The sequence below is a fragment of the Chelon labrosus genome (assembly GCF_963514085.1).
Source record: "Chelon labrosus genome assembly, chromosome: 17".
NCBI lineage: Eukaryota > Metazoa > Chordata > Actinopteri > Mugiliformes > Mugilidae > Chelon > Chelon labrosus.
Genome location: NC_140350.1, coordinates 20,975,589 through 20,991,800, shown reverse-complemented (window position 1 = coordinate 20,991,800; position 16,212 = coordinate 20,975,589). Strand labels below are relative to the sequence as shown.

Here is a 16,212-nt window from a genome sequence, read left to right as displayed (position 1 = left end):
GGCTACCCCATTAGCTTTTCTACTGTCTTTGAGCTTAAATCTAAATTTCCGGTGTCTTTAGGATTCATCTTAATACATCCAGTAGTTGATGGAGACTGATTTCTTTTTATCATTCATATAATTAATTATCTACTCCCTTTTCACTTACCCTGTTCCAAATGTGATGACCATGATTAGCTTTATCGATAACAGTTCTAGGTGAAGGGCAGGAAAATGACAGAAGAACCGTGCATGCATCAGATGGATCATGTGCAGTAGCTCAAGCACAAAGTTTGTACAGTAAAGCGCTCGCTTTAGAAAAATGTCTTAGCTTTGAAAGGCTTATTTTTTATTCATTGGAGGCGCTTGTCTGAATCTTCTGGTACTGTACCCTCGCAGCCACAGCTTGAACCTGCAGTAATGAAGCATATAAACAGACGCTGGAGGCGACAAATCATCCCCCTCGAACCCTGACGGCGGGCGTGAGAACGGGAGCTGTGGTGTCTGTCCTCTCCGCCTGACAGTGAACTGACACTTGTCATCGCTCTGGGCTGAGATATGGAGGCCAGAACCAATCTGCTAATGCAGCTCGGTGGAATAATCGGAGGGAGCTGTAAAATTGAGGGCAGAGCCTTATCAGTATGAGAAAGCTGTAGCTGAATGCAGGTCTGATTCATCCCTTCACCTTGTGAGATGTTTTAATTCTGCCCTGATTCATGCTGTATAAAACAGACTGATTTTCTTTCTAATCCATAACACAGTGGACTGTGGAGCGTTTATCACTACAGTTTTTTTTCTTATCTTCACCCATGCAGATTTTGGTAATGTGTAGCCCTTTGGAGGCTCATTCTCCCCAGCAGGCAAGTTGGCAGCTTTCTAGCCGAGTGTTAGTTTTACACTGAGTGCAGGACATTGTAGGAACAACAGGAGCTGAGTTAAACCACCTGCCTCTCGTGATGTTTTGAATTTGTATATTTAACATTAACTGACTAAATATATGCAAATGGAGCAAGAGGAACAAGTATGAGTTAGGAATCCGTCCACTGAAGTGTAACTCTATACAGTATGTTCAATTTCTGTAATGTTGCAGGGGCCTGGAGGTGGACGCCATCAGGGTAGTTGGAGGTACTATGGGCAATAAATCATCACCCTCCATCCGATTGGGGCTCATCTCTCCTGTGCATGTTTGTTTGAGTTATGCCAACACTGTTCACTGATCTACAGACTGTACTGATAGAGCCACAGCTTGTTGTATTGTTTTGTTGTTGCTTTTGTCCCAACAAAGACAAGACATGAGAAAATATAACAGAACAATAGAAACCCCTAAATCATTACTTGAACCAGTAATAATACCAATAGTGGCGCCAAAGCATTGCACAAGGATCAATATATAAAAATAGAACAGAGAGAAACTTGGAAGAGCTCACCAAATTACAGGAGCAGCAATTCTCCCCACAATGCTATGTAGCCCTCAATGCACATTACACTCAGCTATAATAATACTATAATAAACAGCCTAGAGGCCTAATCTATTCACTGACCAACCAACGCCTCTGCAAAGTCTTCCTGCTGCACAGAGGATCAGACCGCCTGGGACGGCAAAACCTTAAAAACTGGCCTCATTAGTTCTAAATTAGGTTATAGACAATAACTAGGCTATTCCCAGAGCAAACTTAAATCACAAAAGTCTCTCCCTCTGTCTTTCTAATGCCGCTCTATATGTGTTATACTAGACGACTGCCGCTGAAGGATGACCTCCATCCACTGCTTATCATTGAACACATTTATCCACCCATTGTCAACTACTGTCCTCTGAGCTTCAAACATTTTCAATAATGAATACCTGACCTCAGTCAATTCCCCTTACCATAGACTTCTTACCTCCATCTATTCCTAAACATTGACCTCTTAGCTCCATCTATTCTTAACCAGTGACCTCTTATCTCCATCCATTCCTAACAACTGACCTCTTGTTTCCATCTATTCTTAACCATTGACCTCTTATCTTCATCTTTTCCTAACCATTGTCCTCTTATCTCCATCCATTCCTAACCATTGACCTCTTATCTTCATCTTTTCCTAACCATTGTCCTCTTATCTCCAACCATTCCTAACCATTGACCTCTTATCTTCATCTATTCCTACCCATTGACCTCTTATCTCCATCTATTCGAAACCATTTACCTCTTACAGTGTATGTCTTCTGGTCTCCATTCATTTCCAACAACGACAATCTGTGACCTTCATAATTTCCTAACCACTGACCTCATATCTCCATCATCTCCTAACCACTGACTTCTTATCTCCATCGATTCCTTACCATTGACCTCTTATCTCCATCAACTCCAAACTATTGACCTCTTATCTTCATCTCTTCCTAACCATTGTCCTCTTATCTCCATCGATTCCTTACCATTGTCCTCTTATCTCCATCGATTCCTTACCATTGACCTCTTATCTCCATCTATTCGAAACCATTTACTTCTTACAGTATATGTCTTCTGGTCTCCATCCATTTCCAACTACAAAAATCTGTGATCTCCATAATTTCTTAACCATTGACCTCATACCTCCATCAGCTCCTAACCACTGACTTCTTATCTCTATCGGTTCCTAACCACTGACCTCTTATCTCCATCCATTCCTTACCATTGACTTCTTATTTCCATCAACTCCAAACCATTGACTTCTTATCTTAATCGGTTCCTAACCATTGACTTCTCATCTCCATAAACTCTCACCCACTGTCCTCCGATCTCCAGCCATTTTCAGCTATAGATCTCTGACCTCCATAATTTCTTAACAATTGACCTCTTATCTCCACCAGCTCTTAACCATTGACCTCTTATTCCCAACCATTCCTAGCCATTGATCTCTTACCTACATCCACTCCCAACCACTATCCTCTGATCTCCGACCATTTTCAACAACTGATCTCAGACCTTGGCCCATACACAACTACTGATCTCTGACCTACATCCATACCTAACCATTGACCGCTTACCTGCATCCATTCCTAACCTTTGACCTCTTATCTCCTTACATTCCTAACCACTGACTTCCATCCATTTGTAGCCACCACTGACCTGATCAATCCAAGCTACTAGTCTCCATCAACCTCCTACCATTCCATTGTTAATCCCTTGCTAGATCCTCACAGCCATTCTTAGTCTTCGTCCTTTACCTATTCCTAGAAACTGACCTCCATACCTTCCTCATCGATGCTTGGTCACTAACCTCCATCTATTCCTAGCCATTATCCTGGCCTATGTCCATGTATAATTCATTCCCTTCCTAGCTAGTGAGTTTCAACCCACCGCCACTAATCTAAAATTATTCCAAGCCACACACCTCCAGAGATTTCTAAATCACCGACCTCTATCAATTCCTTACCACGGATCTCCTTCCATCCCTATTGAATGCCACTGGCCTTCATTGAGTTTAAGCCATTGACCACCATCTTACCTAGCCACTCACCTCCTACAACCATTCATCCATCTCTAACTGCCAATTTCCATCTAGTCCCCATTGACCTCCATCTATCCCTGGTTGTTCGCATCCATCCTTTTTCCACTGACAGACTCTGGGTCACTGGTATAAAATGTAAAGAAGTTAGCGGAGATAAATGTCATGATGGAGGATATTTCGCATTTGCAAGAAATCAGTTTCTCCTTATTGCACTGGATGATTTAAACTATTATTTATTTACCCCTTTTTATGCTGGAGAACTATTTAGTGCATCTTAATCTATGAATAGCACTGAAGGAAACATATGTTTAAATGTGAAATGCATTAGTCATCTTTCGTTGACTTGCTTCCAATTTCCCTGTGAAGATAAATGGTTTCATTCTGGTGCACTTATGCCAATGAGATAAGATAGATGGGCAGTGTGTCAGTGCATTTTTGGGGGAGGGGTTGGATGGCGTCTAGCCAAAGATTGCTTCATATTCCCAGGCCTCTTTTCTTTTTTTTTTTTTGTATTTTTTCTTTTTTTTTGTTGGGCACAATTAGGAACATGGTGTCCTGGTACCCGGCCAACATATTGACTGATGCCGACTCACTTACACTGACCTCCAGTATAAGACATGATGTGACTTCATTACAAATGGTACGTCCATGGATGACCTTTATGTCATTAGACACAGACAAACGGGTGTAGCATTTAAAGCGTGCTCTGTATGCGGTGGATCTGACTTCCATTGATTTCTGTACATGTAGTTGACGTGGTTAAAGCGTCCTTATGCACAATTCCCTTTGAGAATATGGGTCCCCCCCTGAGAGGGTCATTTGTTCTTGGATAGAGGAGTGGTTGACGTAACAAAAATCAATTTAAACATTTGCATATTATCAAATGTCACTGTTTTTTTTACAGTATAGTACCCCTGTGTAGCAGCAAGATTGCAGACACATTCAGAGAATTAACGTAGTGCATTTATGTATTACGTATTTATTTATAAACTTTGAATATTACATGTTTTCCTTTGATAAGGCAGATTATATGAACTCCAGAAAGATGAGGTTACTGCAAAACATTCCAGCTCTCATAAATGGCATACATTTACAGTGAATTCATTTCATAAATGACACAGAATATCGATTAGGCCCACTATGATACAATAGGAAGGATCAAAAAAAAAAAAAAAAAGGAGGACCGGCTTCATCTGAAAGCCTCCGTTGGAAGAATCGTTAATTTATTACATGTCAGAGAATACATTATAAATACTCAAGAATGAAAATACTGTATTAGCGCTAAAACGTACTATCTGACACTTTAAAAGGAAAAACTCTTAAGTGCATAACTACAGCAAAAGGTCTTGCATCTTGTCAAGGCTAACTAGAGCTATACCTACAGATGTCTAACAGACATTGGAGGACAGTACAGTTTATGCAAATATGCTAAGTCACTTAATTGAAGGAAAAAATACTACGCAAACAAATAAGCCAGCCTATGTGCAGCTTTGCACTGCCTAACAGCACCACAACATCCATTATAGTCTAACTACATACTGGTAGTGTGTCAGAGGACATGCCAAGGAAGATCAGCGAGCCGTTGTGGACTGTGTTGTGTCACCAGCTCTTAATTAATTTAACACAGCCCGTGTGTGTTTATCTGTGTGTGTGTGTATGTGTGTAAGTGTGTGTGTGTCACATCCCACGAAGGAGTTAAATAATCATCTTTGAGGTTTGAACAAGGCTGGGGAAGAGGAGGAGGTCCAAAAAGTCAAAGCAGGCAAATACTTTACAGAGTCCCATATGGAGGTGGCTAAATACTAGAGTACCCTATAAGGACGTGTCCACGCAGCTAACCTGTGTGTCACCGTGGAACTAGTGTTAACCTCTAGGCCTATTCTGCTCAGTATTCTGCGTGTTTTCTGTTTCTAAATCACCTACAAGCAGCAGAGATGGGTGCGTGGGGGGGGTTCTTTGTGCCTTATTGCTTTTCCTGTTTATTCCACAGTCTCATTCCCTGAAGTTAACAGTCAAGAGGAACCGTCTCGTGTTTGTCCTCCGCCTCCACGTCCACGCTCCGCGCGCCCTGGCACGGGAGCTTCTCCTCCTCGCATCGCACCGGCCGCACGATGACGCACGGCCTCGCCGGCTCCCCGCTCGCACCGGCGCGCGCGGGGCTGCGACTGTCGCGCTCGTATTCCTCCTGCGCGCGCTGAATCTTCCTGTTCCGGAGCTTCCTCTTGTGGAAGTGGAACGTTGCCAGGGAAACGAGGACGATCCCCACGAGCACGGCCACCAGCACGAGGAGCGCGAGGGTGGAGGAGAACGGCGGGAGGAGGCTGAGCTGCTCCGCGCAGGTGCCGTTGCTGGCCTGGAAGCCCCCGTGACAGCGGTGCGGCGGCACCGACAGCCCCGAGGCCTCGGCGGTTCTGGCTGTCATCCGGTCCACCTTTTTTCCCCCCGGGCACTCTTGTCTCTCTGACCCCAGTACCCTTCGTGCTCTCCGGGCTCAGCGCGGAAACACTGGCCCGCGCATGTGGTTACCTGCGCCGAGAAGAAAACACATGAGACCCCGCTTAGGCAGCTCCCGGGGAGACAGAGCCATTAAACCCGCCCAGAAAATCCCATTAGCTGCATAAATGGCACCAAGCAATTAACATGGCGTGTGCGCACCGACTGGCTCCTAAATCCAATATGAGAATGAGCCCTGATCGGTTTTAAAAGCAGACTTTGAATGTAAGATGTGGTAGAAGTCAAGACAATACATCATCTATTGTAATATAGGCCTGCAAGATTAAACCAGAACACTAGCCATCCTTTCTTTTCTCGCAGCAGCGTTTTTAATAGAAGCGTGCCAGCTTTACGCATTGGATGAAGTCTCATTTAAATCCGCCCGCATGCTTAAATAACGGCTGAAATGATAATAATAAAGGGTGAATTCTTACCTGAGGAAATCGTCAGTGCGGGAAACAGTCCGTGAGTGGAGAGCCGATGTGTGTGAATGGGAAAACCGGATCGCGGTGACGCATTTCATACAATGTGATGCTGCTGCTGCTGCTGCTGCTGCCGAGCTCCGATCATTCAGGACGCTTTGGTTGCCGCAATCCTCTCAGTCAGTATCCAGGACAGCACTTCCTCAGTTAAATATTATAAGCAATAAGGTGGGGAAGAAATCCCTATGCGTCAAAGAGGGGTTTAAAAAAAAAATAAAAAAATTCGATTAGAACCGAGCTTTTCTGGTTTCCCCCTCCTGAAAGGCGTCCCTCCTCTGGTCTCCTCTGCTCCACTCAGCATCTGAATGAAGAGCTGCAGCTGCATTAAAGGTCCCGTATACCAGTCAGCTGGCAGGGCTGTTCTTTTTTTTTTTTTTTGTTGTAATTTTCATGAGGCGTAGTCTATGCATCACCAAGTTACATTACCTCCTGACCACTACATTAATAAACACTCATTAGGTCATAAATAATATATCAGCAGGTAAATTAGTTTCCATTTTCAGACCCTGATCGGTAGCTATTGGCATTCCTGTGGGTGTGGTCAGTCTAATGCTGCAAACCCTACATGCTTTGAAGCATTTAAGCTTCATTATGAGGCACGAAGATGCATTAATTTGGTGCCAAGCTGCAGCATCAGTCACTTATTAGCATTCTGAGTTATAGATTACATCCTCGGAGAAGATACACTTTAAATTAAACCCATAAAAACACCCTAGAAATTGATCTCTCCGAGGAATCTTTCGAAATAATTTACAGTTTGATTTGGGCCAATGCATGTTGTTTAGTCTTAACACTTCTCCGGTTATTACTCCTCCTTCTCCTTTCAACCCAGACTTTCTTACAGGGCTGAATATTCTTGCACAGCAATGAGTGATGACCTAGCAGTGGCATTTGTCCTTCTCACTTGAATTAAATCCTCATAGGTTTCTTGAAATCTTAAAGTGGATTTAAGGAGGTGTTCCAAAAAAAAAAAGTCACACTCAAACTACTACAAAAGCTCAACTCCTCCCTGACTGAAAGATAACTGCTGCAGGCGGTGTGACACACACTCCAAATATAGCAAGAAGCGAGGGTGAAGGAGAACACAGAGAGGAGACGCTTCAACAATGAGGCCGCACCTTGACCTACTGAGCCTTTAAAGTATAGTGAGATTATGCTGCACCAAAAGTTTCATGCAGCAGACAGACCATGAGATGTTCAGGGGAAACTATTTTCCCGTCATGCAATGCGCAAAGAAAGTGGAGGCCTAAAACGACCAAATAAATCTTTATTATTATTTGATCTATGTAGGCTGAATTATTTTTTAATTATTAATGACTGCAGTGTGAAGATGTCAGTTTCACTTGCAAGGAAACAGCTTCTAATAAATCAATCGTACAATGCGTGTCTGACCTCGGGCACCGTTTATTCAAACGAGTACAAAAACGAGCCGGTGTTTGTCGCTTCAGGTGGCGGCGAGATAACGCAAAAACAGTCCAAGACTTCCAGCATTAGTAACAGATAAAAGAGGCTCATGACTAAAGCCAAAAAACAACTCAGCGATCTATAATGTGTGACGGGATTATACAACTATCACAGCAGCTATCATTTAATGATTCAGCCCAAACACGTCAGAGATTAACACGAAGAAAAACTGTGTTAATGCTGCAAAGAATGTTTGTTTTCATGTATTTAAATTGGAACTACTGTTTTTTGCAACCTGGACCTTATTTCTGGCATAAAACACGATCGTTTACTCACCCATATCACTTTGGTGTCATTTGGAGTCATTTGTCAGATATTTAGATCCGCGTATAGTGGGAGTGAATGGGGCACCGAAAAGCAGCCTCTAAATAACACATTATCTGCCATGAAACTCATTAATTTCACCAATATTCTGTTATGATACGCTAGTGCTATTCCCCGTTGAGTCCTGAGTTACCTGTTATCTATTAACGGATGTGTAGTGGTTTGTTGTTCTTTGGTCAGCTGTTCCTCTCTCTGCCTCCGCATCCTCCTTTCAACGAGCTCCTCATCCGTATACCCTGGCTCAAAACGGTAAGGACGCCCATCATAAACAAAGTCGTCGTCCACAACCTCAAAATCTGAAAAATATTCAGCCATGTTGCAAAAAACTAGCAGTAGCAAATTACAGGTAAACAACCCATGCGGCGCTCAGAGATGACATCATCCAGGTCAGAGGTTAGTAGGTCAATCTACAGACCCCGGATGATGATAACAGGTAACTCCGGACTCAACAGGGAATAGCACTAGTGTATCATAACAAAATATTGGTGAAATGAACGAGTTTCGCGGCAGATAATGCGTTATTTAGAGGCTGTGTTTCGGTGCCCCATTCACTCCCACTATATGGATATACGCGGATGTAAACATCTGAAGAAAGACTCCAAATAACTCCAAAGTCATATGGGTGAGTAAACGACCGTGTTTTATGCCAGAAATAAGGTCCAGGTTGTAAAAAACTTGTCATGCAACCCTTTGTTTTTGAACCAAAGTGATCTGCACATCAACTGTCCATTCAGCAGAAGGAGAAGACTTCAAGTTTTCCACACAGGCCTCATGCAAAGCTAGACTCATGGTTGACGTGCATCCCCCAGAAATATAACTAACGTGCTGGCTGCCTTGTTTAAAGTCCACAAAGAAGCTCAACACGAGCATTTTAGAGGCATAATTATTGAACGATGCCAACACATCAGCACACATGTAGAATGCTTGTTCTACATCAGTGTCGGTTCTGCTTTGATCCTTTGCAGGAGTGTAAACTGAACATGGCCTTAAATCTCAATCAGTTTTTTGCTGCAAGGCAACGGCTCTGGATCGGTTTCTCCAACTGGACTTGCAGCCAAGCTCATACTGAACTATAGTGTCACTTTTAATAACACATCCACATCAATGAGGCACTGTCTGCAGGACGGCTCCAGCACCCATTAGGGTTGCTAGCCTAACGTCAGCAGGATTCTTCCGTTGCTGTAAGTGAATGTCTGTATCAAGTTTCATGGTAATCCATACTATAAATCAGTCTGGACATGAAGTGATGGGAAGAAATGTTCCACTGTGGAGTTCAGTGGTATCAGTCTATTGCTTGAGCATCTTTCTCCTCCCTGACACCTCCAGTAGATGATCAGACTTCACCTCCCTCTCTCCCTCTCTCCGTCCCTCCCTCCCGACAGGCTTCCCGATGTTGATTCTTGTTGATCCTGTTGGTGTCAGCCGCTCCCAGTCTGCTGCCACAGCACAACACGGTGTCGAACAACAACTCTGACCACCACCAAATGATCAATTCTATCATCAGACTCCGGCGTCGATATTTAGCGATTCTGGGAAAGACGGGATTGTGCTCAGAACCGACTTCTTTTCACGTCTAATATTAACTTTTTGGAATACTGCGCCACTGACACATAGCATGATTAAAGTTAGGAAAATAACACAGACTGTTGCTGAAGTTTCAATCACTTGATTAAACCTGAATTAACTGGCATATCATCCCCTTTTATGCTGATATGACTACAAAATAAGCTTATTTACACCTCCAGCAGAATATGCACAACATTATGAGTCAGTTTGGCCTTTTTTGGAGCTGAATACTCCACTGTTTTCAGCTGCAGGTCACTAGCTGTGTCTGTCTGCTGCATGGCGTTGGGTTTCATCAGGTTTGCAGAACTAAAAGCAGAGCATCTCTTGTGATAATTATCTGTATGTTCTCATGTAAGGGTGCAGTAAACAACAACATAAAACAACATGCACTAGAACCTCCTGCACCAATCTTGAATTTAATTCGTCCAGTACAGACAAGTATAGCATCTGCAGCATGCTACTGTAAATATAGAACAATCAATCCCCAGTGTTGCTCAGTGCTACCGCCCAGTCTGCCTCTATGTCTTCTACAGCCTTTAAGGGAGACAGGAAATGAGATGCTGTATGTATTCAGTCTCTCTTTTAACAGCAGACTCATCTGAGAGCTTTGATGGAAATGACTGTGTGTTATATCTGCACCAGCCGTCCTCATAATCTTAAATCCTGACCTTAAACCATCTCTAAAATCCCAAAAAAATGAAAGACTGCTAAGGCCGAAAACAGATATATGAACATTATTAAGCAAACAGCCCTTCAGCAGGATTATTTTTCAGTATAATTTTACCAATATGAGAACTCATTTCATCCTATTCCAGATCTGGCCCCTTCATTAATTATGAACAGAGTTTATTTTGTGTCGTAAATCTATTTTCTGCGGTCTTTTCGGAGATTCATTAGACTGTAGTGGGTCATAGAAGACGCGGCGAGGCTACTGGAGAGTTAGATCTAAAATAAAAATGATTCGCAAGTTATGAAATCCATCTGAGAGGCGATAAATATTTAACGAGATCATTTCAGAGATCGAATAAGATTGGATCAGAATCAGTTTTTAAACTCAAACCGCCAGCATCTGAGTGATCTCAGAAATTAAAAAATAAATAAATAAAACAGATTTAGCAGAATATCACAGTAGTAAAAGTATGTCATGCCGGGATGAGGAATATGTAATCAGATAAATGCCTCCGTGCTTTTTTTGTGTTTACACTGCAAAGCCTCAAAGATCCTCGCAGTAATCTCACAGTCCTACTTGCGGGCGGCGAGCTCCGACACCAGCGGGGCTCCATGAAAAATGAATGGTCTTGGAGGGAGCGGGGGTCCCTGGATGATGAACTAACTGTACATGAGTGCATGCTGAAAGATTTATGCAGCCCTTCATGCGCAGTTTAAAGAATGGCATATGTTTGAGGGCTGCTAAATGGAGGGTGATTATAGCACTTATTTTAATATTCATACAGGTTCCCTCAGCTGTCTGGGTCAAACTGACCCGAGCTAAAAAAAAAAAAAAAAGGAAGAGGAGGAGTAGAAATAGTCTGCCTTTCAAGGCGTCATCAAATAAATGGGTTTGGACAGTGTGCCGTCCAATTACATTCATAGCAAAAGTATTTATATCCGCTCACTTGGAGGTGGTGCAAAACACTTGGCACCGTGGCCTCCTCCTGGCTGCGTCCCACCGCCCCCCCCACACCACCCCGCCAACCCCTCCAAGATTTCAATTGTGTATCTTTGTAGTTTCATTGTCATGGGTCCCACAAATGGAGACACATTCAGACAGCCTCTTCTTGAATCCTTGAAGGCGATCACGGTGTTGCACTTGGTTGTACACGTTAAAAAAAATAAATAAAAAAAATGTGAAGAATGAGAGGAGAGCTCGAGAGAGAAGTTTTAAACCCTGTCCAATTTCACACCTCTGCACACTGCATGCTGTCTGCCCACCACCAAACAGCAGTTGGTTCACCAGTTGTTTTATTTATTTATTTATTTATTTATTTATTTATTTTACTGCCTGCTGGGGCTGGAAATAAGGCTGATGAGAGAATGAGCTACAACAGTAAAGGTTGCGGGCCATAAAACCACAACGATGGACTGAGTGATGCTGAGACGAGCTGCGGCGCCCGGTTGGTGGTGATTCTCGTTTCTTCAGCCGCGTTTTCTTTTGTCGATGTAAAATGTTCATTATTGGTTTGAAATCCAGCAATTAAAGGATAGCGTTAGCATTGATTTGTGCGTATATTTAAGCTCTGTGCTTGGTCTCCACCCGTCTGGTGAGGGAAACATCTACATATTTGAACTGCTGGGCGTCCGTCTGCACAAAACTGACTGTAAACACAAAAAAACTGACGGTGCAAGTCAGAAAAACCTGAAATATTCAGAAACCTAAGACGGCAGGAGCAGAAAAAGTAAAAGAAAACTGTGATTTTATGGGTCGTACAACAAAAACAATGACAGTTGCACCATGAGCGTCATTAGCTCGATTCTTAATATGCAAATATTGATTAGAGCTGATGTTTTCACAGACCTCTACATGGTTCTTTGAGAATAAATTAAAAAATAAATGAAAATGAGACCTCGTACCAGCAGGAAGTGAACAACATCACCGTCTAAGGACTGGAGAACAAGCTAAACAAGCTTCCTGGATCACGTTTTGTAAAATATATCGATGTTTATATCACTTTTTATTACTCTTACTTTCTTTAACCTGACTGACTGAACCCCACCTTCCTGTGCATGCATCTTGTGTCTGCACAAGTTCACCCAAAGAATGACCGAAGCAATGATTTCCTCCTCCTTAATGAAACCGTCCCTCATTTGCCTGCACATTACTGAGCCATATTATCCTCTTTCACCGCGCCTCGCATTAATCACGATTACTAAACTGTGATGAGAAAGGTTAGCGGGTGCGAACGCGAAACATATGTTGACGAGCACGCCGCCGCCGCCACCTCGTCGGTGTGTGTGCGTGAGATGTTGTACGTCTCTGTGTGTGAAGGAGCTGATATCTTTAAAGCTGCAGGCCATCTCCGAGCAGGAACAGTCCTCTTGATATTCCTTCCACGCGCACACAACTGCTTTCACTGCAAGTCTCTGTCAGCAGAATTTCTAATGAATTGCACAAAAGCCAGTTTACCATGCATGCGCTCATGCGTGCGCACACACACACACAAACAGACACAGACCAACTTTCCTATTATGCACAACAGAAATGGCTTCAGCGAGGAATGAATGGTTCTCTTGCACATGCAAAGAGGAATGAATTCCTTCCACGAATTGATTCCTGTTTTACCTTAATGACGATTCTGGCACCAAATTGAAGACATGACTTTTTTTTTTTGCCTTCTACAGGAAGACGTACAACCTCCCTGGTTTGTCGCTCTTATAAATATAGATCAGTTACATACACATACATTGCAGACATGCATCAGCAGGCAACCAGGACACAGGCCTCTGGAGGCCGAACATATATTTAAGGTCTATCTGAAACATGGTTTGCTGGAATAAAAAGGGATTGTTACTTTAGATTCAGTGGCTGCTACATGTTCTTACTTCCCGTTATTTCATCACACATGGCATCGTAGCCTTTAGGGGCCTCTCTCTTACCATCAGACCATAAGACCCCACAACGCCACATCACTGAATACCTCCAACCGAAACCGAGGACGCAGCACTTGAAACTCTCTTTTTGGGGTTTGCATTGCACAAGTTCATATTTATTTTGTTCAACATGTTGAGATTTATGCGTGTGCATGCCAGAAGGATTTTATCCCTGTATCTATACAGATCCCTGCATCTTTAATTATATTTCTGCTGTCACTTTCATTCATCTAACCTCATCTCTTCTCATCTTATCTCGTCTCGTCTCGTCTTGTCTTTTCGTCTCGTCTCATCTTTTCCTGGTCTCACCTGATCTCATGTCATTCCCATCTTATCTTATCTTATCTTATCTTGTCTTATCTTATCTTATCTTATCTTATCTTACTGCCTCGTCTCATCTCATCCTGATCTGATCTGATGTGATCTAATGCCATCCTGGTCTCGTCTCGTCTCGCCTCGTCTCATCCTCATCTCATCTCATCTCATCTCATCTCATCTCATCTCATCTCATCCTGATCCTATCTCATCCCGATTCCATCTCATCTCATCTCATCCAGATCCCATCTCATCTCATCTCGTCCTGATCTCATCCTGATCTCATCTCATCTCATCTCATCTCATCTCATCCAGATCTCATCTCACTTTATCTCATCTCATCTCATCCTGATCCTATCTCATCCCGATCTCATCTCATCTCATCTCATCTCATCTCATCCTGATCCTATCTCATCCCGATCCCATCTCATCCTCATCTCATCCAGATCTCATCTCATCTCATCTCATCTCACTTTAGCTCATCTCATCTCATCCTGATCCTATCTCATCCCGATCCCATCTCATCCTCATCTCATCCAGATCTCATCTCATCTCATCTCATCTCATCTCATTTCATCTCATCTCATCTCATCTCATTTGATCCAGATCTCATCTCATCTCACTTTATCTCATCTCATCTCGTCCTGATCTCATCTCATCTCATCTCATCTCACTTTATCACATCTCATCTCATCCTGATCCTATCTCATCCCGATCCCATCTCATCCTCATCTCATCCAGATCTCATCTCATCTCATCTCATCTCATCTCATCTCACTTTATCTCATCTTATCCCATCTCATCCTCATCTCATCCAGATCTCATCTCATCTCATCTCATCTCATCCAGATCTCATCTCATCTCACTTTATCTCATCTCGTCTCGTCCTGATCTCATCTCATTTGTAAAGCAGCACGTACAGCACCACAAGGCAATGAGCAAAAGCAACAACGACCAAAGCACTGTGTACTCCTATACATACACTGCATATGAATACATCTAAAAATAACTCTATAAACCATGGAGATAAGATAAGATAAGATGAGATGTATAAGTTTTATTTGTCACATGTACAGTTATACATAGTATAATGCACAGTGACATGTATTTTTGTACCTGCAGCCAGTAGTAAAAAACATAATACAGTAAATAATTCACGTATGTCTACTGCCTTACTCAAAATCTACAGAGCTATCTGTGTTACTTCATCACAGAAGTATAATGAAACAAATCCTCAACAGAGAAAAATGGTGCACACGTTTGTGTAGAGCACTTCTATTTGAAACCTGAAGTAGTTGGGGTAAGGTACTGGGCAGAAACTGAGTGACTCATCCTCTTTTCGTGGTGTTCAACGACCCATCACTGACAGTCTACATAAGCCAGTGATGAAAATGTCACTTAAAGGGTCTGACTGTCTCTTTTCATTGGTTGCACATCTATTTGTGGCACTTTTTATGTGAACAACCAAGCTTTTTTTCATTTAAACAACATTGCTCATTTCAATGACGGCCTGCTTATGAATCCACCTTTCCAAAACACGATTATTTTGTTGCATAACCCACTTCATCACATATAATTATTCAATAAAAAGACAGTTCAGACTGCAGACCCATTATGGTTGAATTTCCAAGTAAAAACCATTAGATTCAAGCAGGAGGTGAAAGTTGCCTGATAAAACTTTCCACAAACATCACTGTCTTCACCGTTTGCCCGTCAGCCTATCACATCAACCTTTTGTTCAGCTGGTGGATGGTACATAATCACCAGTTCACCTTTTCCACCCACCTCCAGGCACTAGGAGCATTATCAGAGCGCCGTTCATGTGAACAAAACCCACACCTTGCTCCGACGCGATCGCACCCACAGCTGATGAACAATGCTGTTCCTAAGCAACTGATCCTCTCTCTGTGTGGGGTTTGCATGTTTGCCGTGTGTCTGCGTAGGATTCCTCCAGGCGCTCCGCTTTTCCTCCCACAATCCACAGACATGCAGCTCAGATGGAGTGAACACTTTATTCACTCCTACTTGTGAAGTTGGCCCGATGGAACCGGCGTTTGAGGTTCCTTCGCTTCGGTGTGAGTGCATGAAAAACTTCAGAGTCTGCAGCTTTCACCTCCAGATTTTATTATCTGTATCTCAGGGAGACTGCAGTGTTGATTCCGCTTCGCAATAATTACATTTTCTCAGGTTTAATCCATATGATGAGATTGATTCGTTCAGATCGAAACCTAAAACTCATCTTTTTGCCTCAACTTTTAATTAGTTGCGTATCCTCAGATTGCTTTAGACCTTTTTTTAGTCGTGTTTCTTTGTGGCTGCTTGCTCTCAGTCTCGACGAGTCTATTAAGCCTTGCTCATTACAATCTGCGGCCCAGCTTGAAAACATGACATCGCTCTAATTGTCGATTGTCCAAATTAACACATGTCTCTTTGTCAGTAAAAGAGAAACCTTTAAAGGGACAGTTAACCAAAAACAAATATATATGTTTTCCCCTCCGGCCTGTGGTGCTAGCTTCAGAGATGTCGCTCATAA

The 16,212-nt window shown here is 42.7% G+C and overlaps 1 protein-coding gene across 1 annotated transcript; it reads right to left on the bottom strand.

Annotated features, from left to right (window-relative positions):
- Window positions 1-4,450: 4,450 nt before the first annotated feature.
- LOC311502487 (uncharacterized protein C11orf87 homolog) lies at window positions 4,451-7,026 on the bottom strand. The gene is made up of 2 exons (XM_084564730.1): window positions 6,375-7,026; window positions 4,451-5,973 (listed from the first exon to the last, which is right to left on the bottom strand). The coding sequence occupies exon 2, from the start codon at window positions 5,867-5,869 to the stop codon at window positions 5,453-5,455; it is 417 nt and encodes a 138-aa protein (XP_084420856.1). The 5' UTR covers window positions 5,870-5,973; window positions 6,375-7,026; the 3' UTR covers window positions 4,451-5,452.
- Between the last annotated feature and the right edge of the window lie 9,186 nt (window positions 7,027-16,212).

Bases quoted from the DNA above. Each gene is read 5' to 3' on its own strand.
- LOC311502487 (XM_084564730.1), bottom strand. From the start codon at position 5,869: ATGACAGCCAGAACCGCCGAGGCCTCGGGGCTGTCGGTGCCGCCGCAC.